The sequence below is a fragment of the Nicotiana sylvestris genome, chromosome 3 (assembly GCF_000393655.2).
Source record: "Nicotiana sylvestris chromosome 3, ASM39365v2, whole genome shotgun sequence".
In the NCBI taxonomy this organism is placed as follows: Eukaryota; Viridiplantae; Streptophyta; class Magnoliopsida; order Solanales; family Solanaceae; genus Nicotiana; species Nicotiana sylvestris.
In genome coordinates, this window is record NC_091059.1 from 176789453 (window position 1) to 176816182 (window position 26730).

General features: G+C 38.1%; 2 protein-coding genes across 3 annotated transcripts; both read right to left on the reverse strand.

Annotated features, from left to right (window-relative positions):
* Positions 1–10480: 10480 nt before the first annotated feature.
* LOC138888408 (uncharacterized) lies at positions 10481–11251 on the reverse strand. Its single transcript, XM_070170266.1, has one exon. It carries the CDS (start codon positions 11249–11251, stop codon positions 10481–10483), a length of 771 nt encoding a protein of 256 aa, XP_070026367.1.
* A 3356-nt stretch (positions 11252–14607) lies between these two features.
* LOC104211809 (ABC transporter A family member 7-like) lies at positions 14608–24642 on the reverse strand. Of its 2 annotated transcripts, XM_009760937.2 has the most exons (18): positions 24459–24642; positions 23674–24055; positions 23493–23572; positions 23235–23379; positions 22645–22764; positions 22430–22554; positions 20491–20649; positions 19658–19820; positions 19443–19568; positions 19211–19294; positions 17583–17938; positions 17304–17501; positions 16974–17083; positions 16781–16865; positions 16347–16475; positions 16156–16261; positions 15739–15827; positions 14608–15085 (listed from the first exon to the last, which is right to left on the reverse strand). In XM_009760937.2, the coding sequence occupies exons 1-18, from the start codon at positions 24525–24527 to the stop codon at positions 14786–14788; spliced, it is 2826 nt and encodes a 941-aa protein (XP_009759239.1). In that variant the 5' UTR covers positions 24528–24642; the 3' UTR covers positions 14608–14785. The 2 variants fall into 2 exon arrangements, with proteins under 2 accessions (XP_009759239.1, XP_009759240.1); XM_009760938.2 differs by lacking the exons at positions 23493–23572; positions 23674–24055; positions 24459–24642 and adding an exon at positions 23573–23596.
* Between the last annotated feature and the right edge of the window lie 2088 nt (positions 24643–26730).

A 26730-nucleotide genomic window follows, 5' to 3' on the forward strand; every position in this document is an offset into this window, starting at 1 on the left:
ACAGGGCCCCGACATACCCATAATGTCTATAACAAAAATTGCATACCAAGACCAAGGCAAGTCCGGAGAAGGGATCTCGCCAATCACCGCTGAACTGGACAGTCTACTGTGGTGGGGGAGCTGCACCTGCCTGTCTATCAGGACCTGCAGCACGACATGCAGCGTCCACAAATAAAAGGACGTCAGTACGAATAAAGTACTGAGTATGTAAGGCAAGGAACCATAAATACGATCAGTAATGTAAGCAAGGATAGAGAATATACAACCTGTAACATCTTAGTACCTCTGAGGGCTACTTACATGAAATGCATGATACATATGTATAAATACATAAACCTTTAAAGCATTCGCCTCTGTGGGCATCATCATCATCATATCGTACCCGGCCATAATAGGCTCGGTAAAAAAAATGTACCCGGCCATAATAGGCTCGGTAGAATCGTACCCGGCCACGTGGAGCTCGGTAAAACCCAACTGATCAGTGGTTGCACAATAGGTGTCGTACCCGGCCAACTATAGCGTGGCTCGGTAGAGTAAAATAGATACATATATATAATGCATGCTCGACTCATGGAATCACATTCTAAACCTTTCGGAGTGACGTAAGGTCGGTATCCTCTGTACACGTTATTAGGACTAACTCTTCACTATGAACCTTATAAGAATCAGGAAGTACCAACAACATTGATAACATAAGAATAAGAGAAGCAACATTAACATCAATCGTTCCATAAGAGGGAAAACAATGTAAGTACTGCTAGCTTCTAAGAGTAGAGTATCTTTGGAAGCTCGTTCATTACATTATGTACAATCGGAGTCGTGCAAAAGAAGGAAAGGGATAGCCTCACATACCTTATATATACTGCCCCAATCTCAAGCTATGCAATTGTCAAAACTCCTTAGTCTACAATAAGAGAAACGATACTATCGTTATCATTTAAGCGTCATAACTATTATGTATCGACCACAACCTATTTTACGATGAAACGGACAGCACCTCCCCTATATATATGACCTTACACCATTCAAAACAATCACCAAACAGCCCAAACAACATCAATAATAAACATATTGAGCCTCCCAAAATAGTCCACACACAGCCTAATCACTTCATACATATGACGACCACCGTAGTCGTGTCAAATAACCTGGAAATGTTACGAATAACTATCAGCCCATAACCCTACATATATATGGTGTTTCTCCACACCCTTCCTACTCCAAAACTCCACAAGATAGTAGTAAAATATGCAGCCCAACAACAACGCAAAACAGTCCACAAAACAATAACATTACTACCAAGCCTTTCGATATATATCTCACAAGTTCTAGCTTCAATGGCTTAGCTGCAACTTGGATAATCTTAAATACATATAGAGTAAGAGGTTCCTTACCTTTATACAGAAAGAACAACTCCAATTTGACCTTAAATTTCCATGAAATATCCCTCCAATGCTGCCACAACAACAAAAAAGCGAAACTAGCGATCAATTAGTGTTTTTCGGCACTAGAATCACTTTAGAAGGCTTGAAATCACCTAGGATTGATATTAAGAACATGAGGGAGTATTTACAGAACATAAACCCTTTAAAACAACCTCCCACACGAGCTGGAACGACACAAAAATGAGCAACAACAAGAAGAACAAGAGACTTACTAGCGCCACGGAATTCCCGACACTTGATTTGTGTTGTTTGCCCTTTTTTTGGGTCTTGAATCTTGAGAGAACCTTGAGAGGATGTTCCTAGGGTTCTAAGGTCTGAAAATAGTGAAAATAAATGACTTAAAACGGGTTGGAGTCATCCTATATAGGTCCAAATATCTTAAACCGCCTTAGTGGGCCCCATAGAGAGGTGCTTGGCGCAGTCTCGCGAAAACGTGAATATCTCTCTACTATGAGATCGTATCGATGAACGGTTTAATGCGTTGGAAACTAGACTCATAGATCTTTAATTTGGTTGGTAGATCACCCCGTAATTCCTTGTAAATTATGAGAAAAGATTAGAAACATTTGACCTAATGTTTAAGTAAAATTATGAACCTAAGTTGCGACAACTTTTGTCGACTTTTGTTTCATAACTCGTTTGACTTCATGACTTATGATACGGATATTATATGATTAAAATACCTTAATAAATGACCTCTTGAGTGTATTAAGCACCGCTAGATTACCTGAAAATACGAGTTACAACATCCTTGATTCGTTTAACTTCTAATACTGGTTAATCACCCTTATACACTCTTGTATCACTTAAGACCAATAGGATTGACTTCTTATCATCTCAAAGATAATTCCTTCTTGGATTTATGTTAACTAATATATGGCATGAACTAACACATGTGGATATGGGTTGTAACACCCTCCCCCCTTAGGAACATTCGTCCTCGAATGTAAGGGTTTATGGGGAGTTTAAATCATCGTGGATTCCAATGGAAATTTCCGATCAATTTTCCCCTATAAAATGGTCACTAGCAAAACTTGCAAGTAATTAAGCCCAACATATGGCTTCACAAGGCTACACAAAGCATTATGCGTATTTACATTATCTACATATCACCATTTTGTATTAAGGAGGAGTATTCTCAAATTATTGCTTACCTCATAGAGCCGTTTCTTCTTCCAATGTATCCTCTTCCACCAGCATCCTTGTTATCTTCATTCTGGAATAAGTAAGGGTATTTAGACTTCATCTCCTCTTCTGCTTCCCATGTCATTTCTTCCATATTTTTGTTCCTCCACAATACTTTGACGGAAGCTACATCTTTTGTTCTCAGCTTGCGGACTTGCCGATCTAATATCGCCACTGGCACTTCTTCATATGATAGGTCCTCTGTAACTTGTACATCTTTGATAGGGACGACTCGAGAAGGGTCTCCAATACATTTTCTCAACATAGATACATGGAATACCGGGTGGACAAATTCCAATTCGGATGGCAATTCTAACTCATAAGCAACCTGTCCAATCCGTCGAAGAATTTTATACGGCCCGATATACCTTGGACTCAGCTTACCTTTCTTCCCAAAACGCATAATACCCTTCATTGGTGAGATCCTCAGGAAAACCCAATCACCAACCTCAAACTCTAGATCACGACGTCGGACATCAGAATAAGATTTTTGCCTGCTTTGTGCCGTCCTCAATCGCTCCTGTATCACTTTCACCTTCTCAATAGCTTGGTGAATCAAATCTGGCCCATATAATTCTGTTTCACCGACTTCGAACCATCCAACTGGTGATCTACATCTCCTCCCGTATAGTGCCTCGTATGGGGCCATTTTAATACTGGAATGGTAGCTATTGTTATAGGCGAATTCTATGAGTGGAAGATGATCATCCCAATTCCCCTTAAAATCTAGAACACATGCTCGTAGCATATCTTCCAGTGTCTGAATGGTACGTTCAGCCTGTCCGTCAGTCTGCGGATGAAATGCAGTGCTGAGATTTACTTGTGTGCCTAAACCCTTCTGGAAAGACCTCCAAAAGTTAGCCGTAAATTGAGCTCCTCGGTCTGATATAATAGATATGGGCACACCATGAAGCCTAACAATCTCCTTGATATACAACTTTGCATAATCTTCAGCCGTGTAAGTTGTCTTCACTGGCAGAAAATGGGCACATTTTGTAAGTCGATCAATTATCACCCAGATGGAGTCAAACTTATGATAAGAGCGAGGTAATCCAATAATGAAGTCCATATTAATCACCTCCCACTTCCAGGTCGGAATCTCTATATTTTGAAGCAATCCACCGGGTTTCTGATGTTCTATCTTTACTTGTTGACAATTGGGACACTGGGCCACAAATTCTGCAATAGACTTCTTCATATTATCCCACCAATACTGCTCCTTGACATCATGATACATCTTTGTCGAGCCGGGATGGATGGAATATCGGGATTGATGAATCTCATTCATAATCTTCTCTCGCAACCCTGCCACATTAGGCACACACAATCGGCTCTGGTATCTCAGTGCCCCATCTTTTCCGATCCCAAAAGCCATACTTTTACACTGTTGAATGCTTTCTCTTAATCGTACTAAGATAGGATCTTCATATTGTCGTGCTTTTACCTCGGCTACCAAAGATGATTCTGATGTATTCTGTACAGTAACACCTCCGTCATCAGAGTCTAACAATCTGATTCTCATATTGGCTAGCTGATGAAGCTCTTTAATCAACCCCCATCTACCTGCCTCAATATGTACTAAGCTTCCCATTGATTTACGGCTGAGAGCGTCTGCCACAACATTGGCTTTACCGGGATGATACAATATCTCGACGTCGTAGTCTTTCAATAATTCAAGCCACCTACGCTGCCTCAAATTCAACTCTTTCTGCTTGAAGATGTATTGTAAACTCTTGTGATCTGTGTAGATGTCAACATGGACGCCGTATAAGTAGTGCCGCCATATCTTCAAAGCATATATTACTGCAGCCAATTCCAAATCATGGGTTGGATAATTCTTTTCATGCTTCTTCAATTGTCTTGATGCATAAGCAATCACATTCCCACGCTGCATCAATACGCACCCCAAACCTATACCTGAGGCATCACAATATACCACATAATCTTCTGTTCCTTCAGGAAGAGTGAGCACTGGTGCAGATGTCAATCGATTCTTCAGCTCCTGAAAACTACGTTCACAAGTGTCAGACCACTGGAATTTGGTAGCTTTTTGTGTTAACTTAGTCAATGGTGATGATATAGAGGAAAATCCTTCTACAAACCGCCTATAATATCCTGCTAGCCCTAGGAAGCTGCGGACTTCTGATGGTGTTGTAGGTCTCGGCCAATTCTTTACTGCATCGATCTTCTGAGTGTCGACACTAATACCCTCATCAGATATCACATGGCCAAGGAATGCTACTGAGTTCAGCCAGAATTCACATTTGGAGAGCTTAGCATATAACTTACGATCCTGAAGCGTCTGTAATACTATCCGCAAGTGGCCCGCATGTTCCGCCTCCGAACGAGAATACACTAGAATGTCATCAATGAATACAATCACGAACACATCAAGATAGGGCCTGAATATAGTATTCATGAGATCCATAAAAGCTGCTGGGGCATTTGTTAGCCCGAACGACATCACCAAGAACTCAAAGTGCCCATATCTTGTCCGGAAGGCCGTCTTTGGAATATCCTTCTCCCTAACCCTCACCTGATGATACCCTGAACGTAAATCAATCTTAGAGAAATACTTGGCACCCTGGAGTTGGTCAAACAGGTCATCAATTCTTGGAAGTGGATACTTGTTCTTTATAGTAGACTTATTCAACTGTCGATAGTCGATACACATCCGTAACGACCCGTCTTTCTTCCGCACGAATAGGACTGGTGCACCCCAAGGTGAAGTGCTAGGCCTAATAAAGCCCTTATCCAGCAAGTCCTTCAACTGCACCTTCAACTCTCGCAACTCTGCCGGGGCCATTCTGTATGGAGGAATAGAGATCGGTTGAGTGTCAGGCAACACATCAATGCTAAACTCAATCTCCCTTTCAGGAGGAAGGCCTGGGAGTTCATCTGGGAAAACATCTGGGAATTCGTTGACCACAGGGATTGATTGTAAAGTAGGCGGTTTCGCCTCCGCATCCCTAACGCGAACGAGATGATAAATGTAACCTTTTGAGATCATTTTCCTTGCCTTAAGATAGGAAATAAACCTACCTTTCGGTGTAGCAATGTTCCCTTTCCATTCAATGACGGGTTCACCCGGAAATTGGAACCTAACCATCTTCGTACGACAATCAACATTTGCATAGCATGAGGCCAACCAGTCCATTCCCATTATCACATCAAAATCAACCATTTCTAACTCAAATAAATTTGCCGAGGTTTGACGACTACAAATCATCACAGTGCAACCTCTATATACCCTTCTAGCAATCACAGAATCTCCTATCGGAGTAGATACCGCGAGGGGTTTACTTATCAATTCAGGTTCAATGCCAAACTTATTAGCCACAAAGGGTGTAACATATGATAATGTAGATCCCGGATCAATCAACGCATATACATCATAAGAAAACACAGATATAATACCTGTAACAACATCTGGAGACGACTCGAGATCCTGTCGACCTACTAGAGCATAGGTTCGATTTTGAGCACCACTCGAACTCGGCACTGCACCTCTACCCCTACCACGACCTGTCGACTGCTGAAAACCCCGTGCTGGAGGTCGAACTGATGAGGAAGAACCAGACACAGATCCAGTCGGCTGAGCCATACCATCACCTCCTCTATTAGGACAATCCCGCATCATATGGCCAGGCTGCCCGCACGAATAGCATGCATCAGAACCTCGACGACACAGTCCAAAGTGGGCCTTGCCGCACTGATCACAATGTGGTGTTGGGGGTCTCATCTGACTAGTATCCCTGTGATGTTGCGAGCCAGATGCCCGCGAACTCTGACCTGGACCAGAATAGGATCGATCATATCGAGGCCTCTGAAACTGTGGAGGAGCACTAGCTACAGGTGGCGCCGAACTCCTCGAAAACTGTGGCCTGATGCGGCCTCTGAAGTCATCAGAATACCCTGCAAATCTCGCCCTCTTATGCTGGCCCCTATCCTGCTCCCTAACTGCCCTCTGCTGGCGCTTACGATCCTCTAGGGTCTGGGCATAAGCTTGAATACGGGAAATATCCATGCCCTCCACCAAGGAGGCTGTCGTACACTCATTTATCAGATGTGGTCCCAACCCATTCACGAACATATGCACCCTATCACTCATCTCGGCCACCATATGGGGAGCATACCTTGCCAAAGAATCAAACTGCATACTGTACTCTCGCACACTCATATTACCTTGTCTAAGGTTCAAGAACTTATCAGCTCTAGCTCGTCGTATCTCAACTGGCAAGTAGTGACGAAGAAAGGCCTCAGAAAATTCCTTCCACACAGCTGGAGGAGGGTTCGGACCCCTGGATCTCTCCCAACTATCATACCAGAGAACCGCTAAATCCCGTAGCCGATAAGAAGCCAACTCTACTGCCTCTGTATCACTAACATGCATAACCCGAAGTGTACGATGAACCTGGTCAATAAAAGTCTGTGGGTCCTCCTTGGGGTCTGATCCGGTAAACACTGGAGGGTCTAAATTAATAAAATCACGAACTCTTGTACTAACTGGTTTCTCAGCAGCACCTGTATTCTGCCTCTGAGCCTGAGCAGCTACCAAGCTAGTCAATAACTGCAAAGCACTCCGCATATCCTGGTCTGGAGTGCCAGACGGAGGAACTGGAGGCGCTGGGTGCCTTCTAATATCCTCTGGAGGAGATGGAGTAGATGAGGTATGAGAGGGCATCTCACTTTGAGCCTCACTTTGTCCTGCTCTGACTTGGGGCACCTGACTGGTACCCTCTCCCGCTGCTGTATCAAGCCGTCTACTAATCGTTTGCTTCCTAGTCGAAGGCATCACTGAAAAAAACAAGGTGAATATTAGAGACGAACACTTACGACTCAACTCTACGCACGATCTAGATTCAGGAAGAAGGTAACAACCCTAGATGTCATGTAGCCTCCTGATTATAAATGTGGCGCGCTACACATCCATAATCAAGACTCTACTAGACACGGCTCATAGACAACCCCTAGGACAGACTTGCTCTGATACCAAGTTTGTCACGACCCAAACTGAAGGGCCATGACTAGCACCCGACCACACTTGTCGAGCACCAACGTACATTTCATCTAACCTTCATTATTATCTTTTAGGGCTGACGAGATCAATATAAATGGTAGACCTAGATCATGGACAACCAGCAATAAAATATGACGACATGAACATACATAGCAGGGGATGACCAGACAATCAAGAAACTACATATAAGGTATGAGCTACCACGCTACTATGAAAGACTATACAACAAAAACTAGCCGACAAGGCATACCAAACTATACAGGAGCCGACACCTATCTATGAGCCTCTAAAAGAACATAAGTGTTGCAACATAGCCGGAACAGGGCCCCGACATACCCATAATGTCTATAACAAAAATTGCATACCAAGACCAAGGCAAGTCCGGAGAAGGGATCTCGCCAATCACCGCTGAACTGGACAGTCTACTGTGGTGGGGGAGCTGCACCTGCCTGTCTATCAGGACCTGCAGCACGACATGCAGCGTCCACAAATAAAAGGACGTCAGTACGAATAAAGTACTGAGTATGTAAGGCAAGGAACCATAAATACGATCAGTAATGTAAGCAAGGATAGAGAATATACAACCTGTAACATCTTAGTACCTCTGAGGGCTACTTACATGAAATGCATGATACATATGTATAAATACATAAACCTTTAAAGCATTCACCTCTGTGGGCATCATCATCATCATATCGTACCCGGCCATAATAGGCTCGGTAAAAAAACCGTACCCGGCCATCATAAGGCTCGGTAGAATCGTACCCGGCCACGTGGAGCTCGGTAAAACCCAACTGATCAGTGGTTGCACAATAGGTGCCGTACCCGGCCAACTATAGCGTGGCTCGGTAGAGTAAAATAGATACATATATATAATGCATGCTCGACTCATGGAATCACATTCTAAACCTTTCGGAGTGACGTAAGGTCGGTATCCTCTGTACACGTTATTAGGACTAACTCTTCACTATGAACCTTATAAGAATCAGGAAGTACCAACAACATTGATAACATAAGAATAAGAGAAGCAACATTAACATCAATCGTTCCATAAGAGGGAAAACAATGTAAGTACTGCTAGCTTCTAAGAGTAGAGTATCTTTGGAAGCTCGTTCATTACATTATGTACAATCGGAGTCGTGCAAAAGAAGGAAAGGGATAGCCTCACATACCTTATATATACTGCCCCAATCTCAAGCTATGCAATTGTCAAAACTCCTTAGTCTACAATAAGAGAAACGATACTATCGTTATCATTTAAGCGTCATAACTATTATGTATCGACCACAACCTATTTTACGATGAAACGGACAGCACCTCCCCTATATATATGACCTCACACCATTCAAAACAATCACCAAACAGCCCAAACAACATCAATAATAAACATATTGAGCCTCCCAAAATAGTCCACACACAGCCTAATCACTCCATACATACGACGACCACCGTAGTCGTGTCAAATAACCTGGAAATGTTACGAATAACTATCAGCCCATAACCCTACATATATATGGTGTTTCTCCACACCCTTACTACTCCAAAACTCCACAAGATAGTAGTAAAATATGCAGCCCAACAACAACGCAAAACAGTCCACAAAACAATAACATTACTACCAAGCCTTTCGATATATATCTCACAAGTTCTAGCTTCAATGGCTTAGCTGCAACTTGGATAATCTTAAATACATATAGAGTAAGAGGTTCCTTACCTTTATACAGAAAGAACAACTCCAATTTGACCTTAAATTTCCATGAAATATCCCTCCAATGCTGCCACAACAACAAAAAAGCGAAACTAGCGATCAATTAGTGTTTTTCGGCACTAGAATCACTTTAGAAGGCTTGAAATCACCTAGGATTGATATTAAGAACATGAGGGAGTATTTACAGAACATAAACCCTTTAAAACAACCTCCCACACGAGCTGGAACGACACAAAAATGAGCAACAACAAGAAGAACAAGAGACTTACTAGCGCCACGGAATTCCCGACACTTGATTTGTGTTGTTTGCCCTTTTTTGGGTCTTGAATCTTGAGAGAACCTTGAGAGGATGTTCCTAGGGTTCTAAGGTCTGAAAATAGTGAAAATAAATGACTTAAAACGGGTTGGAGTCATCCTATATAGGTCCAAATATCTTAAACCGCCTTAGTGGGCCCCATAGAGAGGTGCTTGGCGCAGACTCACGAAAACGTGAATATCTCTCTACTCTGAGATCGTATCGATGAACGGTTTAATGCGTTGGAAACTAGACTCATAGATCTTTAATTTGGTTGGTAGATCACCCCGTAATTCCTTGTAAATTATGAGAAAAGATTAGAAACATTTGACCCAATGTTTAAGTAAAATTATGAACCTAAGTTGCGACAACTTTTGTCGACTTTTGTTTCATAACTCGTTTGACTTCATGACTTATGATACGGATATTATATGATTAAAATACCTTAATAAATGACCTCTTGAGTGTATTAAGCACCGCTAGATTACCTGAAAATACGAGTTACAACATCCTTGATTCGTTTAACTTCTAATACTGGTTAATCACCCTTATACACTCGTGTATCACTTAAGACCAATAGGATTGACTTCTTATCATCTCAAAGATAATTCCTTCTTAGATTTATGTTAACTAATATATGGCATGAACTAACACATGTGGATATGGGTTGTAACACCTGGCATGGCATGGCCTTATGCAGTGAGAACAGGTAACATTTGGGTTGTACCTAGTCTTCTTTGCCTTGTATTTTTGCTGTGTGTTCCCTTGCTTCTGCTATGGATTCCAATTTATTTGGATCTGATTGTTTCTTTGGGGGGGGGGTTGTTCTATGTTCCCACCATAAATGATGCAACATCAGTGGGGTATGATGGATTCATGTATATTTCCTTTTGGCTCTCATCCTGCAACAGTAGAGAATAGGATTTATCAATATCAAGGAGTGGACTCATCATGAGTATGTTCTCTCTTGCTTGAGCGTAAACATCATTTAATCCCATAAGGAATTGAATAACTCTTTGATCTTCCATGAACTTTGCAATTTTCTTTTTTCTATCACATGTACAATCACAAGTGCACCCCAAATGTGAGTTGAGAGAATCCAATTCATCCCGAAGTCTTTTTAGAGTTGTGAAATACCATGCTATGCTACTACTTCCTTGAGCTAACTCTGAGATCTCCTTCTGTAGATGATAGAGCTTTGCTCCACTCGATTGGCCAAACATGTGCTCAAGGTTGTTGCAGAGATCCTTTGCAGTTCTAGAATAAATCATATTGTCCCTTATCTCCTTGGTGAGTGAATTCAGCAACCAAGAGGTCACCATGTCGTTGCACCTGCTCCATTGTGAGTATTCTGTAGCATATAAAGTTGGTTCACTACAAGCTCCATTGATAAAACTAAGCGTGTTCTTGACTGAAATTGCAATTAGTACAAATCTCCTCCAGCCCGGAAAACCTCTTCCGTCAAATGGTGTGCTAACTAGAGTCATCCCTGGAGCATCAGAAGAATGTCGATAATAAGGGTGATTGGAATCAAGGTTGCCCCCACTGCTGATAGATCCAGTGACAGAGAGAGTAGGTGCTACTTCTGTTCCTATCATCGCTGAAGAATAGATGTGAAGAGAAGAGTAGTGATTCAATTTTGAGAGAAAATTATGAATGGATCGAGCTACTGATGCTCTGATTCCATGAAAGAAAGAATAATTTGTGAAATTTTGTCCAATTGTATTCACTATACACAACCTTATTTATACAAGTATTTCTGCATCTAAGATAAAATGAAAATAAAAAATAAAAGAAAATTCTTATACACTTGTACTATTTTTATTGCTTACATATATAACCTCCTAACATAATTTTATTCTCCTACATGTGCTCATCATGTGTAGAAAGCTTCTATTATTTGCCAACTCAGCTAAATCGAATGGTTGAGATTTATTCTTCATCAATTAGTCTTGTGTTGTGTGATGCTGACACGTGTAGAAATTTAGCTACACATTTAGAGACATAAGGGTGAGGACATTACATAGTAATGTCCGAAGTCTCTAACTCGAACCCAGGCTTCCACACTTCGACCTCTTCGCCCTTTTCTTCTTCCTCGTCCTTCTTTTGTAAATTGATGGGCTTTTATCTTCAACATTCCCCCTCAAGTTGGAGGGGAGAGAATGGGTAAAAATTGTGTGGGGTAGCCACTTTCTAAAGTGATATTTACTTTTTATCCAGTATTTTTAATGCTTAGTAATAGTAGCCACTAGTCTATTAATATTAATATAAAAAGACCGTGTTACCCTTTCTTCTATCTCTTTTATGTGTTAGGGAGAAACCTAGCGAGCACACGGTCATGACAGACATTCCACATGAAGCTCTCATGGTGAATTCTCTAGACTGGTTGCAAGTATTAAAAATGAAGGCTCAAAACCTGAGATTAGAAGTGGCCAACTCTTAGTAGGAAGACGACTCTGGTTTTGGATGGTGTCAAGGCTTCGATCGACAAAGGTTTCGAAACTGTGGAGATTGTAAATTGATTGTTGCTGGTCACACAAATTGGATACTTGTATAAATTGGTGCTACGCTTTAAACTGCAGTCTAGCTGCTTTGGTTTGCATGTGTGATCGTATGCAATTATGGTGGTAGATGTATTTCGGTTTGTGATTTCTGTGATGTATTTTTGGTTTTCTGCTACATTATGGATCCTGAATTTACAGTTACAAGCTCAAAAGTTAAGGACAATAGGTCCTGAACTTAGGCTAAGAAGCCCAAAAGTTAAGGACAATAGGTCCTGAACTTAGACTAACAAGCTCAAAAGTTAAGGACAATAAGTCCTGAACTTAGACTAACAAGCTCAAAAGTTAAGACACTTGGTCCCGAACTTACAGTTGCAAGTTCAAAAGTTAAAGACACTTGATAAGGACAATAGGTCCTGAACTTAGACTTACAAGTTCAAAAGTTAAGAACAAGTAGTCCTTAACTTAGAGTTACAAGCACAGAGATTAAGGACAGGTGGTCCTGAACTTCGAGTTCCAAGTTCAAAAGTTAAGGGCGTGTAGTCCTGAAGTCCTGAACTTAAGTTCAAAAGTTAAGGACATGTAGTCCTGAAGTCCTGAACTTAGAGTTCCAAGTTCTAAAGTTAAGGACATGTAGTCCTGAAGTCCTGAAGTTAAGTTCAAAAGTTAACGGCATGAGCAGAAGGGTATTTTCGTTTGGGCAGGTAAAGTTTATTAAAGCAGTGGCTAAAGACTAAAAATATTTTAAACAGTGACTTAAAAGTAAATACATATGTTATTGGTGGCTAACCGTGCACTTCACCCCTCCTGCCAAACGATCCTAGTATAAACACTTGATCAATTTTCGTTACTAATTTCGGAGTATGATTGTGCGCTGTGTAGTTTCTACTACTTACGAATTGGATATGGGATATTTGCAAACCCAAAGTGCCTTCCATGACATAAAAGCAAAATGACCATGTTGTTCATCCTTGTCAATATATACATTTTCTTTTTGGGGGTTAAGAACATAAACAATTAGTTATCACAAAATACTAAGATCAAAGTGAAGATCACAATAAACTTCCGATCGATGGACGTGATTTGTTAGTTGTCTTATATAGGATCTTATCGAGGCCAACCATGTGATTCCCCTCAGATTAGAAGGTGAGAAATTGCTTGTTCAAGTATATATTCAATTAACTTCATGTAGTAAACAAGCTCACAAATTGCTTGTACAAATATCCACTCAACTTTTTTTATAACAAGCTGAGACATACGTTAAGAAAGTAAGTTTTGGATCAAATTTTTACGATTTTCCACAAACGATCTCACATGTCTAAGTGTTTGTATCCCTACACCTTATTATTTAACTTATTTTTTTTTACTTTTTAGCTAGTAATTTGATACTTTTATTCGCAAACCTATCAATAGGAAGAAAAAAAAGGATAGGAATAACGTATAAAAAAACATTAATCTATGATATCTTCAATTCCTGGTTTCCATGTGCGTCATGCCGAGTAGTTATGATGACAATCAAGCTAAATACCACAGAAAAGATGCGAAACAACTTGTAGAGACAAACCTTAATTAAGTTCATGTCATATGACACTTGTAAAAAGTCTCTCCGGAAAAAGAAAAAAAAACAAGGATAGATTTCGACACCCTAATTAATCCATATTGACTTTGAAACTTTCTACTCTACTGGACAAGACTCTTTACCTCTGTGGCATGTAAATTCATTTTAACAAAAAACGTAAGGGGCAAATATATAAAAACAAATTATCCTGGAAAAGACGTGACTTCATTTGTTCTTGCATATGAAGTGCATCAACTAACTTCCTTACTCAGCGAAAACTGAAACACTGATCGTGAGAGAGAGAGAGTGTGTGTGTGTGAGAGAGAGAGAGAGAGCTGCTCTTCCTCAGGTCACCTTTGTCCTATGATAAAGAAGCTCTATTTGAAAATCCATGGCTTCTCTCTTTCCCTCAGCACGATTTTCAAATAGAGCTTCCTTATGTTCTCCTCTTCCTCAGGTCACCTTGGTCCTATGATTATGTACATTTTCAGGTCCAAGTTTCAGTTGGGTTGTTAGTTTCAAAAGAATTTGCACATCCTGCTTTTAAACTCTTCTCTGCCTTGGCTGCAGTGGGACGTACCCTTTTTCGGGCTTTTGCTATTATTTGGCTTTTTCTCCAAATCCAACGCTCTGATCAGTAAAAAAGAACTCTAAACTTGACAAAATGACCTCTGTTGCATTCTGAATATCAGTTGTTATGGTTCACTTGGGAAGAAATTAATCATCACACTTCTCTCATCTCTTCTCGTAGTTTTCTTTCATGGCTTTCAAACTCTCACCAAAAATAACTTTCTGCAGAGTTCATATGCTACGTATCTCTCTGAGTAGTCATTTAAATAAGAAACAAAAAATATATAGACATATGGAAATTTTTTGAGTCGTCGACACTTGTATATGAAACAAATGTTGAGAAGCGAACTGTATTATTACAAATGATATTTACATTCTTTTCTAATGTATCAAAATTATATATGTGTAGTACCACAAATGTATGACAGTGATTCCAAAAAAATCATCAAAAAATGAAAAACTTGAGCCGGAATTAAATATAGACATTGGTGCTAATATGGATGTTAAGAGAGAACATTGAAAGCCTGAGCAGTGCGAGCAACCTTGATAAACACGTCCTCTAAAGTTGTATCAGCCAAACCCCAAGCATAAACCGTGAATTTACTCTTTGCTTTCTCCACTGCTTGAAATACATCTGCAATTCTAACCTCTTGCTTTGGCAACTCAAACTTCTGTGTCCCAGATATATGGTATATCCTGTTGGCATTTGGGGATAGACGTCGCACCATGTGCTCCACTTCTTCCTCATTATCTGATGATGTTGTCATTGTAAACACATAAGACCCCCCATATCTTGCCTTCAACTGTTATCCAACAGGAGAAGAAATAGTCAGACCAGTTTGAGAATAAAAAAGAAGCAGATGGGAGGTCAAAAGAGAAATATACTTACTCAGCCTTGGCAATCATTACTTTTTACAGCTTATTAGACTACTAATAGCCTGTTTGGCCAAGCTTCTTTTGAGCCAAAAGTGTTTTTTTGACTGAAAGTGCTTTCTTCCCAAAGTTAAGTTGTTTGACCAAGCTTTTAAAAATAAAATAAGTGTTTTTAAATAGAAGCAAAAGCAGTTTTTGAGAAGCAGAAAAGAGTAGCTTCCTCCTAAAAGCACTTTTTTGAAAAGCACTTTTGAGAAAATACACTTAGAAGCACTTTTTAAAAGTTTGGTCAAATTACTGCTCAAAAGTGCTTTTCAATTTAATTAACCAAACACAAATTGTTTCTCACCAAAAATACTTTTTATAATAGCACTTCTTAAAATAAGCATATTTTAGAAGCTTGGGCAAACATGCTATAAGTCTCCATTTCCCTTCTTTCTTACTTAGGCACACATTATTACGCGTATCAGTAGAATATCTGACACCATAATCTCACAACAGCTAGAGAAGGCACGGTAACAATCCAGTGCACCAAAAACGGAAATATACAGGATTTTGAAAATATCGAAAAGTTTGAAAATACCTCTTTGGGATTTCCTATGCACTGCAAGCTGCCATCAACGAATATTCCTAGTCGATCACATAGATGCTCTGCTTCTTCCATGGAATGGGCTGAAATGGTTATCCTTATGAGTAGTCATACTAATAATTTCATTAACCAGTGGTAAGAAAGGAACAAGGAATTCAAGTGTGCAAAGTCCAACAGATGCTGGACTGGGATGTGAAAGTCACATACGAATTAATGTGGAATGGCGAGAAACTGTTGTACAATGCATGATCCCATTATAAGTACTTTTAAGATCACTTTATAATGTTGTTTCAAGAACATGAGAAATTGGAGAAAACTCTAATTACAACTGGTTGGTACTGTCCTAACTGCACAAAGTTTATTCAGGTCAAAGTGGGAAACAAAGAAACAAGAGAAGTAATGTTAAATTACTTGTGAGAATAATTGCTCTATCTTGCTTTGCACGCTTGACAACATTCCATAAGTTATGTCGCGAAGCTGGATCCAGTCCAGTACTGGGCTCATCCATGTAGACAACCTGGAATATTTCATAAACCACAAGAATATGAGTACACATAGCTCCGAATGTCTTCCCATGAGGATGAATGGTAGAATTAACATACCTTAGGATCTCCGATCAGTGAAATTGCAACACTTAGCCTCCTCTTCATACCTCCACTGTATTTCCCAGCTTGCTTGTCAGCAACACCCCCATGAAATAAGTTGACATTCTTAAGAGATTCTTCAACTGCCTGTAGGCAGAAAAGTATAAGTAAGCCCAAAAAAAGAAGTTACTGCTTTGGATGAGGAGTCAAGTTTATCAAGATTTTGTCTTTCAGGTTGTCTATACAATGCATTGCCCATATTTCCCAACCCCAAAACTTGAAGATTAGATGTACTTTAAGAACCTTGGGGGGAGGGGGTAATCAGTTATACTAATAGTCTGTAACTTAGCTGAATCAACGTTTCTGCTCTAACAGCATTTGGACGATAAGCTAATTTTACAAGCACTTCTCATAAGCCCAAGTAGAAGTTAAGACGTGAGCCATTAACTTACTTGTGTCAGGACTGCTCCTTTAAGATTTTTAAGCCTTCCATAGAAAAGTAGGTGCTCCCTTCCTGTTAACTTTTCCCAAAGTAAGCTGAAACAAATTTCCAAATGAAAAAACAATCAGTATTAGGACACTGAAATTTGCAGGAAGGGGGAGGGATCAAGTGTCGACTTAACTTAAGAAAAAGTAGATTCTTACTCATGCTGCGGACATACACCCATGTTGGTGTATATCATATCCATGTCTTTTCGTATATCCATACCCTGAGCATATGCAGTACCGGAGCTTGGTTTTACGAGCCCAATCATCTGTTAGCAGAAAATTGTCACACAAGGGTTTAGAGTTTTCAGTTTTAGCAATCTAAATAAAGAAACAGAAAATCAGTATACAGCACATCTGTCTACAAAATGAAGGGCACTAAGAACCTGCTTTTAAAGTTATGTACACATTAAGGTCACATCCTTGAGTGACTAAAACTTAAAAGAATTACAAAGATATAGCTAACACAAGACAGACCACAGGACTGACCATATTAATAAAAGTAGTTTTGCCAGCACCATTGGGACCAAGCATACCAAAACATTCCCCTTGAGGCAAAGCAAGTGACAATCCTCTCACTGCAAATTTCTCAGGGTTTCCGTCTTTCCCTGGATAAACCTTTTTCAAATTGTCACAAATGATGGCATGAGTTGTACTTGATTCGAGTAACTGTTCAACTCTCTCCCTCTGTTGAAAAGAGGTCCCATATGGTTAGTTTTGTAGATAGGAACAAACATAATGTTTTTCACCAGATAATTAAATGTTTACCTCCTGAGCAACATCAGGTTTCTCCATTTGGACGAAAACTTTAGAACCCTGCCTTCGTAAACTATGTTTCCTGAAGGAAGGTGAAGGCTTCTTTCGGGAGTTCCACAAGAAAAATAGGGGATCTTTCCCTGATGATGCAATCTGATCAATGTAATAAGCAAGAAAGAGAAAGACCAACCACTGCACTATCATTATTATTAGGACATCCTTCATCCCATTTTTTCCATCACTCAAATCTTTCCATCTCATACCATCTGTTCCCATATAATTAGCATTGAAAGCATATTGGGAAAACTCATATAATCCACGAAAAAGAGAAAATCCAGGATATATCTCCATAACTATAATCCAGCCTCCTTCAATGTCATGACAGAAGTTACCAGAAGATTAGTATACAAAAGTGAAAAGCAAAATCAAACAGAACTTTCTTTTATCAACGCCACCAACATATCATGAGAAATGAAGGCAAAAGAATCAGATCACTATCTTAATCATAAGGAACAGAAGGGAAGGAAAAGAGAAGAAGTTGATTTTCTTCACCTAATGAAAGTATATAGCTTCTGTGCTCCTTGGTAAAGAAGGGAAAGTTAAAATGAACACAGTAATTTGTTCCCTATATCATACAAAGCCTGGAGATAATAAAAAGCATTAACATGGAAGGGTTGCTAACCCCCTGAATTGTTCCATCCCCTCATTTACCTCTTCTTCTACATTTCTGTAAATCCAACAGAAAAATGCAAAAAGACCACAGTTGTATATACATATATATGTATATCATCCAAAGCCTGGAGATATTAAAAAGCATTAACATGGAAGGCTTGCTAACCCCCTGAATTGTCCCATCCCCTCATTTACTTCTCCTCCACTCCTTCTACATTTCTATAATCCAGCCTCATAGGATATGGTAACACTACAGTATGAAGACAGAAAATTCATACCAACATTCGATCAGTAAATCCAACAAAAAATGCAAAAAAACCACAGTTGTGTGTGTGTGTGTGTGTGTGTAGAGAGAGAGAGAGATTACTTTGGAGTACTACAGTAGAGTCCTATCAGGCTCAAATCAGTAACCTCTCACCCCATTACTTAAATTTTTATAACATGAAGCCACTTACATTGAATACGATCAGGAGAAAGAACGAATTTTATAGTCGGGACGTGGTGGTAGAGAATGATGTTGGGCTGAAGCCTCTAATCATTTAACTTTTCTTCTTTTGACTTTTACATGTATGATGCAAATGAATCCTTCTTCTCTCCTGACCCTTTACCGCCTTTCATCCAACCTTCTCAAACATCCCCTGACCAATCTTTTGCCCCCTCCTGTCACCCTTTCTCAGACAGTATTCTCCTTCCCTTTAACGATATTTGTTAACTATTTACTAAGAACTCTAGATAAGCAGATAAAAGAGACAACCATCATGCTATTAAATTTTCACAGTAGAAATTAAATGATGCAATCCCCTCAAAGGTCCCTAATGAACTTCAGGTCAGTACAAATATACTGCTACAATAAAATAGAGTTATCCATCTGGAAGGTGACTAGGTGGTGCAACTATGAAAATCATGATTTATAGTCCCAGCTAGATGATCAAAGAGTTAGCGAGACAGACTAGTATTTCTGAACTTACTGGGAAATGATTCATCCTGGAGAAAGAACTGGAAAAGGAATGCTGCCAAGAGTCCGTTTGCAAACACCATCATATAGCCGATGACTGTTACAATGTCAAGTAAGCAGAATTAGTCATATCATGTTAGTTGCTGAAGGTTAATGTGAAAAATTGCTTCATCCTTCTCATAAACATTCTGTTTCATATGAAATCCGTGCAATATTAACACCAACTTCTATTGCAGATATCAAACCTGTAGCTGTCTTAACATTCGAGAAAAACGCAGCAACCAGAAAAGCAAGGGACATTTGCAAGTTTATGTAAATGAAGTAAAACACGAACTGGATGCTGTAATCATTAAGCAAAAAGAACTTCAAGCCTGCAAAAGGGAATAAGGGGAAAAAAGGAAATTCGTATCAGCCAAATCCATTTAATATACAAGGGTCAACAGAGTAGCAGTAGAATTACCTACTAATGAGCCGAAAACCACAAAACATAACATGTATATAGAAGATACGACCAAAAAATAAGAATAAGAAATCATCCAATAGGGACCATCCGCAAGTCCATGCATTTTCATCATGATTCTTAGTTTCTGCTGCTTCTCATAAACTAGAGCTATCAAAACAACCTGCGAACAATTAATCATGCGATAAATATGACAAGCATAAAGAATTAAATAGAACCATATGATAATAAAAAAATATAACATCAGCATAAGCATATGCAATTACCGTGTTCCAAATTATAATAAGATAAACCTAACCAGGCAAGATACTGTTTTAAGGAAAATAAACACTGGAGGAGTTTCAGAATTACTGATCGTCAAAATCTACAGTACATACCATCGACAAAGTACCGAGTTAAAGAAGCCAGACACTATGAAAGAAGTTTAAACCTTTTGTATGTTTGCTGCGATGAATTCTAGTAAGTATTTCTTGGAATAACTAAATTAACAGCTTAAGAGGCCTTAAAGACTATAATTCACCCATCAAATACTCAGTCTTCCTACTCGTACATGAACCATGAAATAAACCATGTTCAGCCAAAAAAAAAAAGGCTTAAAACTCATACAGTATGACTGAATAAGGTGTTAACTTTCACTCCTCGTGACTCTTAACACATAAAAAGAGGTAAATACTAAACAAGGCAGTTGATGAATGCCAAGAAAGTTGTCTAGAAAATGGATAGCTGACAAGTGGCATCAATGGATAGAATTAATAGAAAACGGATTTGTCTTACATGATTGAGACTGTCAATTGAAAAAGTCCTTCAAAATAGAATAGAACATATTTACTTACAGGAAAAAGTTGTGAAACCACCCATGTAAAGAATAGTGGTCCCAGGAGAGAAGCAAAGTCCAGCTTGAGTTTTGTTTCTGCTTTGGGCATTTCTTTGACAAACTCAAAGAGCATTCTTGCAGAAGATCCAAGCAAAGACTGAAGGTAGGCATTTGATGCCTGTACATAACATTTAGCAAAAATTAACACATAAGTTACTTAAATATGTTCAATACAACTTTATTTAGTTGTTCATAAATAATCAAAAAAAATTGTAGCTATAGATATTCATTCCATTCAGTCAAGAAGAAGTGCAATGTGAAGAAAATCCGAACAGACAGCTTAATATTTCTTAGTAACGGTCAATGTTGATACAATATGCTTCTTGCTAATTAACTGGAAAATTTCACAATTTAAGAGCTCACAATGACATTTGTCAATGAAAATGAAGATATTTGATCCAGATAGTATCAATACGAAGCACAGATATGATCAGGGTAATCTAGACAAGGCACTGATAGAGTATAAAATTAAGACAAATCTTTCCGACTTTAAAAGCATACAGCAAATCTTATTTATATATCTGTGCGTGTGCGTGTGCACAGTGGCATACGCAGAATTTTTCGTAAGTGGTGTCACATTTAAAAAAAATAAAAAAATGACCTTTTTGACCACGCTTCAACCTTGGTGCACCCGCTCGGGTGTATATCTTATATTTGAAATTACATTTCTTTCCCCTTGATTTATGCATTCGTCTTAAATCAAGTAACTATAAAAGCAAAACGTCACATATTAGGTTACACTATACTCCAACCCATTATACTTAACAAACCATTGAAGATCAAAGCGACATATTTATCATAAATTTTCTTTGAAAAAAATTATAATTTCAAGGTTGGAAAAGACCTCTTTTAAAGATATGCTCTTCTTATTTCATCATGGTTATTTGAATAATATTTTCGAGTTGCCAATCTTTAAGGAATTTCAATTAACTCCTTCACTTTGTCGATGTTGCTCCGACCATTGGCCCTTTCTTCCAAGTTAGATGAATTTTGAGATTTTGAAATTGATTTTGAAAGATTGAAAGATTTTTTAGGATAATCTATTGAAATTTAAGTTGAATTATAAATTAAAATATTTATTTGAGAAATCCCAAATAATTTTATAGAGTACATTCATAAAATAAAACTATTTTAAGAAATTCTAACAAAAAAGTAAAAGATTTAAAGAATGAAAAGGTAAAAAAAATAACTTAATTGACCCCAAAAAAAATTACAACGAAAGCCAGATTGTTTAAAGCCGCTGAATGAAACACTCTCTATCCCAAGAGATGCATTCTTCTTCGAGTAGCTGATCAAAACCGTCTCCTTTTTTTTTAGCCAAACTCCTCAAAACGAAAATGAGGATATAAAACACCATAAGGTGTGTTCGATCCCGCGACCTTGGCTAGGTAATTCAGGCGCTATACCAATTGGCCAAGAAGAGTTTGATGACAAGTGGTGTCACACTTAATCCATTTTGTAAGCTATATGGTATTTTGCAGATTATTTATATATACATTTAACAAAAGTTTATGACGAGGCGGTGTCACGTGACACCGCTTCACCCTTACTGCATCCGCCCTTGCGTGTGCGTGTGCGTGTAGATATAGATATGTAAATGCATTTAATTATTTATACAGATTCATGTCTCAAGACATATAAATGTATTTGAGAGATTAAGGGCATCATAAAGCAGGGGACACAGGAATGATATGTTAAAGCTAAATGCACTGAGTTCTCTAAATATTCATCCCTTGCATTATCATGCCCGACTCAAGTAAATGGAACTAACTTTCAGGAATCTCTCAATACTAATAAGGATTCCCTTTACTTTGGATTATCAAGACAATACAAATCTTGCAAGGGTCAAGGATAATTTGCATACAGAAGAACATGGAAGTAGAAATTGGAAGGTTTACCAAATTCACTGAACGAGGAACCCTTGTCAATGACATAGGTCGATTGCCTGTGTCATCCTTATACGTAGAGTTATACCAAATATTCACATTGAAACCATTTCTGTTTGAATTAAAGAAATCATATGCTGCAAAAAAAGAGATCATACGTTGTTAAGATGATCCTGAAATAGCATGGCTATGCATTAGGACATTTATGCAGAGAGCACCAGAAGAACCTGCTATTATCTCGTTTATCTTTCCCTCTGGATTTCCTTTCCTGTAACCTTTATAAAGCTCATCATTGATCTCATAAGAACTATTACGCCACAAGTGTAAACCTTTCACACAGCTTATCTCTGCATATATTAACCCAATATGGAGAAGATATAAGCTTGTTTGCTTGGAAGAGTCTAATTTTCTTTGACAATACTCGACTATGCATATATATAGCAGCATTAATCCTAGAAAGAGTGTCAGCTCATGTGCTTATCTGCAAATTGTTTATGAATGCGTAAACGTAAAGACCTAAGATTACAATCAGATAGTTTGAGAAGTATGTCCAGCACTGAACTACAACATCTCAAAGATAAGACCTTCGATAATAGAAATTTACACTACTTGGGTCAGACCATAACCATGAAATCTAGATTCAACTTCAATGGCGACAGGTTAAACTAACCGTATGTCACTTATTACCAGAAGATGTCTACTCTTTCAACCTAAACCGTGTGCCTTCTTCATGCATTTACAAATTATACACATGCAATATCTAACATCGAAAAGGGTAAGGCTAGTCAGAAAGAAGTAACAAACATAAATCGACTACCTTGCTGAACAGCTACAGAACCAAATTCCAATGGAAAAGAAAATGTAGAGTTTGGAGGACATTGAGGTCGAAGATTGTAGACTGGCAAGTTGGAGAAGAAAGCTGCCTCGAGAAAATTCATAAGCTCAGTCTGCGACTCGGAACCCTGAAAATTTCAAGGGCATTCACCATCAAACAGAGACTAAATTTTGAGCATATGTACAGCGAATCTCAAGGGAAAGAAAAAAAATAGCATAAGCTAAATGGAAAGCGTCTCACCAAGATATTATAGGCTAAGCTATAGAAAATGTCAGAGGAATTTAGAGTTGATCCACTGCTGAAAAAGTTTCTACCCATACCTATCAAGTTCCATATTAATTGGACGTACATTAGAAACGGCATCAGAGAAAATACTCCGCTCACATCAGGTATAGTAGGATCAAAGCAAAACAATTCGTACTTTCTCCAAAAGTCTGATTAGTTCCAGTCAGAAGTATAGTAGCTGGACAAGAACCCGATATTTTACATGAATCATCGGGCAAGTCCCTATATGAAATAGAATCAGTTTGAACAGCACGATACTTTGATGCTGGTATCTGTAACAAGGGAGGCCATTCCGGTGGGCTAGGAATCGGACAGCTGCCGACTTGATCCAAATCTGAATATTCGATACCACAAACTTCTTCACATGTGCCATCACCATTTGTGTCAACACATTTACAGCCACATCTGTTTGATGGTTTATCCAACTCTTTATTGACCAAATTTTGAATGAGAACTAGCAATAAACAAAGTACGATAGGGACCAAAATGAGGCGAATATTTGACTTAACATCACGTTTCTGCGACAAAATGAGAAGGAAACAGTAAACATACCATTTCAGAATAGAATCATGAAATCATACAGAAACAACTCAATATGTAATTATCACATTTTTTACTTCCAAACAATATATGAAAGTCTACTCAACCAAAAAAAAAATATTGATCTAATTTTTGCTTCAGATAAAAATAGAGCCACTTAATTCAAAAACTATCATTCTGAAAAAACGGAATAAGACCAACCTTTCAACGTCAATTACAAATTTTACCATATCATGGACAGAAGTGAACCCAACAAAAAATAACATCCAACAACAGGCCAAAGAGGTAACTAAATCTTGAACTTGAATTGCAAAAGGCAGAGTTAAATTCAACTTAACCATATTGAGACAGCGCCAAAAATTCAGAAACAATTAAACAAACCTGAAAAGTCAAATTCTTTCTGAGCAAAGCATTGGCTTGAGTCCAGAAGCTCGCTGGACCATCCGCCATGGTCGCAACTTTGTTTCAACTTTTTTTAAGTGCAATTATTCTATTTTTTATTTTTAAACTTGTTTAGAAGTTAGTGAAAGAAAGTTCGTTGAGAAATCTCCATTTTGAGAACTTAATGAAAAGACGTTTCCCTCAATTCACCGAATCTCGTTTATATATGAGTGCCCTCTTCTTTTTCTTTTGAACTTACCTAAGCTGACGAAATTGCCCTTTCATGTCCTATTCATTCTGGGTTAAGGAGGCTGCCTTAATGACTAAACTGCCCTTTGAATCAACGCGGTCTAATTTCTTTCTCTTTTTTTTTTTTTTTTGACCTTAGACAAATAAAGAGTTACAGCTTAATTTTGATCGATTTAACAAAAATTTAGGTTTTACATTAAATTTAAAGATGCAACAAGCTAGATATGTTAATTAATTAACAGATTATGCGTAGCATTCGAGTAAGAGCATATGAGGCATGAATTCACTGAGGTGAAATTAGTTAAATAAGTATAATATAAAAATGGGTAAGCTATTATATTGCGAATCTTCTGATCTCCCTCATCCTCGCCCACACAATTTTTCATGCATTCACCTACTCACAGTTCATTTTTTTCCACGTTATGCTACAAACTTGTGTATATGGACATTCACACTATTAAAAAAAATGTTACTTTAGATTATTTGGAAATAGAACTTTACCTTTATTTCAGGATTGTATTTTAATTTGTTTCCACCGTCCACTATCGAAGTTTGTGATTTTGATAGAATTTAGTTGTTTTGTCAAATTAAATTTATTTTATATTATCTTTATCTTCGAGACAAAAATCATTTATTACCTACTTCCTCTGTTCCAGTTTATGTGAACCTATTTTCTTTTTGGTCCGTTCCAAAAAAATGACCCTTTTTTAAATTTGGTAACAATTTAGCTTAAACTTACAATTCTACCCTTAATGAGAAACTTTTATAACCACACAAATAATTTGGGCCCCTTTTTGACTTGTTTAGGACCATAAATATCAAAAATCTTATTTTTTCTTAAATTTTGTGCCCAGTCAAAAAGGTTCACATAAATTGAAACCGGAGAAGTATTTTTAAGTTTACCAATACTACTCCAAATAGTGAGTGTTAGTTAAAATATTTAATAAATAAATAATGATAAGTTTATAACTTAGAGAAATAGTACTAGTTTAATGATTAATTAAGGTTACTAGAATGCCTGTGTGGTTGGACCGGAGGGATCTAGCGCCTACCTAAAATAGAGTTCTGTCCAATGATTGGGATATTCAAGGGAATAGTAAATACAGATAGCCGTCAAATGCGGATCTCAACATTAGAAAGTGTACGATTGCTTCTTCCCTTGCTGCTAAATTTGTCCGCGTACATAAATAATGTACTTTTATTATTTGTTCTTCACTTCTATGACCAGACAAGTTAATTGTTTAAGGAGTCAAATATATGCCTCTGAATCAGATTTAAAAAGTCACTTGTTCTTAAAAAGAGAGAGAAGTCATTATTTCACTCAAAATCACAGTGCGTCAGCTTACATTAAATAACAAAAAATTTCAATTCAAATTCTAACTATTAAAAAGTAATTAAGTCATTCGAACACGGATTCAAGAGAAGCGACAAATATATTTGCGATTTGCTCCATCATCTGTTGTTTAGCTTGAGTAATGTCAATTCTTTAATTTTCATAATATTCGACGTAGTTTTATTTTCTTTAACGGAGAAGAAAACACGAAATTTCATGAAACCTTCCTGCAAGTAAAGTCAAACATAAGACTTTAGGTACTGTTTGACTAAAAAAATATAATTTTCAGCTAGAACAGTTTGAAATTATATAATAATGGGTTAAACTTAATTAATATTAATATTTCTAGACGTAGGTTCCGAAAGTGTGACTAACGTTAGACAGATCTAATTGTGGAATGATAACAATATGCATTAACTGTTCCAAAAAGTATAAGCAATAATAGAAGAAGAACTAGTAATAAATAACAATAAATAGCATTTAAGTAAATAGGAGAAGTGGTTTACTCAATAAAGGATGAACTAGATGATTGTCCCTCCTGACAATGATGAGTGACAGATAAATCCTAGAATGTTCGAATTATTCTCAGATCTGATGGAAAAGTGTGGGGAATAATATGAACAAGATCCTTGATGAAAAAGTAGTATTTGTATCTTTGTAAGAGAGAGAATCTTTTATCGAAAGTCCGTT

Bases quoted from the DNA above. Each gene is read 5' to 3' on its own strand.
- LOC104211809 (XM_009760937.2), bottom strand. From the start codon at position 24,527: ATGGCGGATGGTCCAGCGAGCTTCTGGACTCAAGCCAATGCTTTGCTC. The intron at 17,939-19,210 runs GTAAGTTCAGAA...ATGACATTGAAG, and splicing joins CCAGGATGAATCATTTCCCA to GAGGCTGGATTATAGTTATG. The intron at 17,084-17,303 runs GTCAGTCCTGTG...TTCTGCTAACAG, and splicing joins AAACTACTTTTATTAATATG to ATGATTGGGCTCGTAAAACC.
- LOC138888408 (XM_070170266.1), bottom strand. From the start codon at position 11,251: ATGATAGGAACAGAAGTAGCACCTACTCTCTCTGTCACTGGATCTATC.